The following is a 3871-nucleotide window of genomic DNA, read 5'->3' as shown; positions in this document are numbered from 1 at the left end:
AATTTTATAATAAGTCCCATGATTTTTATAAAAAAGGGCGCAACTTGAATACTATATTTTAGAATAATCTTTTTCTATCTAAAGAAATCGACAGAGAAATGTAAATGCTGGTTTATGCCCAAAAATACTTAATGAATAATATTTGTAAGTTATACTCTATATTTAGGATTAAATATCTATTTATAAGAAAATAATAAAATCGAAACACCGTAACACCGTAACCATCTGGCCGGCCAGCATTTTAAAGAATAATTCTAATAAACGGTGCCTAGGTATTAAACAAATGAGTTTTACCAATTTAAATTTTTTTAAATTTTACAAGTACATACTAAATTTTTCGTATGTAAAAGTTTCTATAAACTAATAGTATTAGTCACTAAAATCTTCCAAGATTCGTTATTTCACTATACGTATAACCAAAATAGGCCAAAAGGCCCATGCATGAAAAATACCCCTTTCAAGTACATACATTTATAAAAATGTGACAACCATAACTGAGCGCGACGCACTAATGCCACGACAAAATGTGACTGTGTTGGTGTGCCTAACATTGTTCTAGTTCAGTGCAGTGTTGCCGTTTTAGCCCTTTGGTGACTAGATTTATCTACCACATACTATTTTTGGCCACATAAATTTAAAATTGCCCCTAGCCCTTTTTTAGCCCTTTGGAGAATTTATTCATACTTGGCATGAAAAAGTTGTATATACTTAATTTGATCTATTTTTTAAACTTAGAAAGACTGATATATATACATATATGTATTCTATGTACCTTACGTTTTCATACATACATACTGTAAAAGTGTTAGGGCTGTTAACTTATCTATTAACGATTTAACTATAGTTTAAAATAGATAAGTTTACGGCCCTTAATATGCTTAATTTATTAAATGGCCCATCAAGTCGACTGACCGTGTATGTTCTTGTGGTGTGATTGTACCAGCTGCTGGTGCGACTCCAAAAACTATTTGAAAATTTTGGGTGCGTTCGAGATGGCAATCACAGCAGCAGTGTTGCAAATTTTGCCAAAGTATCACGTTCGGCGCGGATATGTGGCAACACTTGCAAAAGTCACACGTTCTGTTGACACTTAATGCGCGCAAATTATTGAAATAACCGGCATCAAAAAATTTTCGTTTGCACAACACAATGGAAGAAGAAAGGTAAGCATAATTGTGATTTATTTCGTATCATATGATCTATAATATAGATAGGTTGCCAATAGTTTTGATTATTATGTCTCTTTACTTTTTTGCAGCGAAAGACTGGGTTCCGCTCCTAATAAACTTTTGGTACGATGCCGACTGGACATGGAGGCTGAATTTGCTGCCGGCAAAAAGAAAAAAATCATTTCTTTGGGGTAAAGTCCTAGAGGCCATGAAGGCCTTGAATCCCGAAGTTCCGGATTCTAAAGAGCTACTCCAGAGAAAGTTTTTAAACTTATTGGCATCGTACAAGAGGATAAAGAAGCGGAACAAAGAAACAGGAAGGGATGCTACCAGCTGGTAGTATTTTGACGAGTTTGATGCTGTTGATGGGAGCCGACGTTCAATCCAACCTCCTGTGGAAATTTGGAGTCCTCCTTGGCAAGTCCCCCATGTGAGGAGAGCGAAGGCGAATCGGATAGCTACGCTGGAAGCGCTCCAGAAAATCAACGAACGAAACATTATTCTATTTAAAGACAGAGGCTATTCAAGAGCAAAAACGCCATGAGGAACTAATACAGCTGGAGAGAGCGAGGTTAGAAATAGGAAAGGAAAAAATTGGCGTCCTAAATGCGTTAAGGGAAATTTTAGAGAAGCGATCATAAACATGCTTTATTATAAAATAATAATAATATAACACTTACTACTGAACTCAAACTTATGATCTCAAATCAATTAATGTTTATGCTATAAGCATTTGTTTTGTTAATCTTTTTTTATTAATTAATAAACGAAAACTTTACGATGAAAATAACATTTTTATTTCGTTTCTTCTTATAATTCCTTCCCTATTCTCGTTAATGTTTTCGATAACTTCTATTGCGCCAGCATTGTCAGATATATTTTGTTCTAAATTGTTTTCCAAAGAATCCATTGAACTTAGATCGCCGTCATGCTCTATTATAAATTTGTGTAGTATAGTACAGGCCATTACAATTTTTGAAGCATCCTTTATAGATGATACATCGCTGTGATTTAATATTCTAAATTTTTGTCTCAAAACGCCGAAAGCCTGCTCTATTAATACTCGTGTGGAACTAAGGTAGTAGTTAAATCGTTTCTCTTCCGTAGAAAGATGCCCATTATCCCTATATGGGACCATTAAATATTTTGTTAGCGGATAAGGGGAGTCTGCTAATATTATGGCCCCGCTAGCAAGCTGAACTTCGCCCGACGAGATCTTTTGATAAATTGGGCTATTTTTCCAAACGTTGGCGTCGTGGCAACTTCCAGGATAGCCAATAAAGATATCCAAAAATCGAAGATTGCTATCGCATATAGCCTAAAGCGACAAAATAAGTTAAAAGATTTACATATGCACTAAACCAGACCAGACTGTATAAATTCTTCTACCTGCATTATTATTGAAAAGTGTCCCTTGCGATCGTATTAGCTGATTGCGTCGTTATTCGGGGTATTTATTATGAAGTGGATTCCATCCACACATCCAACAACAAAGGGGATCGAGTTTGGTCTTTTCGCCTGAAATCATTCCATAACGTCCTGCTGTTTGGCAACCGTAAGCCAACAAATTTCATTTCTAAGGCAGCATACTTCTTCAATGGTTTTGAAAAAAAGTTTGTCAGCTGTCCCCTTTCCTACGTTGAATCGATCTGAGAGCTATCGATATGTAATTCGGCTGTTGCTCAGCTTCCACAAAAATAGGTACAGGGACTGTTTCAATGTATAATGCGTGTCCAACATTGACCAGAAAGGCTGTAGAGCATTCATTAGTTTCTAAGCAAATTAAAAACATTGATTATAACAGAAACCAAAAGCTTTTTTAATTATTATACTTACAGCAAATGTGTTACGGGTCATGCGGAAGTGGGAGAAGAATACGTCGCCATCATATAGCTCAATTGTGTTAAAAAAATTTTGGATTTTTGTAACTCGTCTCCTTCTTAGGATTTCTTTTAACAGAAGATTCCTCTTTGCGATTGTGATTCTTCTTCTCCTTGCAATATTTAATAAAAAATTGTCTCCACTTTTCTCAATCTCGTCTATTATTAAAGGTATTTCCATTTTTAATTCGAATGGTCCTTTGTGAAATTAACCTGTGCAACTGCTCTGCAAAACATCAGCTGAGTATCAGCAACAAAGTGTCAAACAGGCAACAGAGTTGCTGTACTGCTGTAATTATTAAATAGCTCGTACGCAAAAAGTATTTTGGCGGAAATTTCTTCCACTATATGAGCCAAAGCAGTGTGTGTGAAAATGTTTGCATATATGCTTATATATGTATTTGTAAGTAAAAAATTTTAGCTACCAATTTTAGCCACAACGACTTTTTTTAGCCCTTTTTTTAAAGGAATTTGGCTACCACTAAAAATAATTCGCGGCAACACTGCTACAGATCACGCAATCCGCCATCGTTGTATTTGTAATCGAATTTCAGAAAAAAGTTTTCGTAGCGTTTTTGATGTTTTTCCCAGGGTTTGAAATGCTTAAGCAATATTAGCAAAAGCAACGAAAATATGCTGATGCTGTGCTTCTGAAGTTGTCTTGCTTCAAAGGCAATATTCTTGCTTTTCCCTTGTCTTCAACAAAAACGAATAGCCACACCAGTAGCACGAGAAGAGCTGAGAGGCAAACGATCGTTTGTTTAGCAGCACGATAAGAGGTGAGAAGCAAACTATCATTCGCTTTCCGGCTCGAACTCGATA

The 3871-nt window shown here is 35.8% G+C and overlaps 1 protein-coding gene across 1 annotated transcript; it reads right to left on the bottom strand.

Moving 5' to 3' along the window:
- Positions 1-1944: 1944 nt before the first annotated feature.
- LOC118755108 (protein ALP1-like) lies at positions 1945-2564 on the bottom strand. Its single transcript, XM_036489955.1, has 2 exons — positions 2559-2564; positions 1945-2487 (listed from the first exon to the last, which is right to left on the bottom strand). Exons 1-2 carry the CDS (start codon positions 2562-2564, stop codon positions 1945-1947), a joined length of 549 nt encoding a protein of 182 aa, XP_036345848.1.
- Between the last annotated feature and the right edge of the window lie 1307 nt (positions 2565-3871).

The sequence above is a fragment of the Rhagoletis pomonella genome, unplaced genomic scaffold (assembly GCF_013731165.1).
Source record: "Rhagoletis pomonella isolate Grant_MI unplaced genomic scaffold, Rhpom_1.0 Rhpom_scaffold_05328, whole genome shotgun sequence".
Taxonomy (NCBI): Eukaryota; Metazoa; Arthropoda; class Insecta; order Diptera; family Tephritidae; genus Rhagoletis; species Rhagoletis pomonella.
This window is presented reverse-complemented; position numbering and strand designations above follow the sequence as displayed.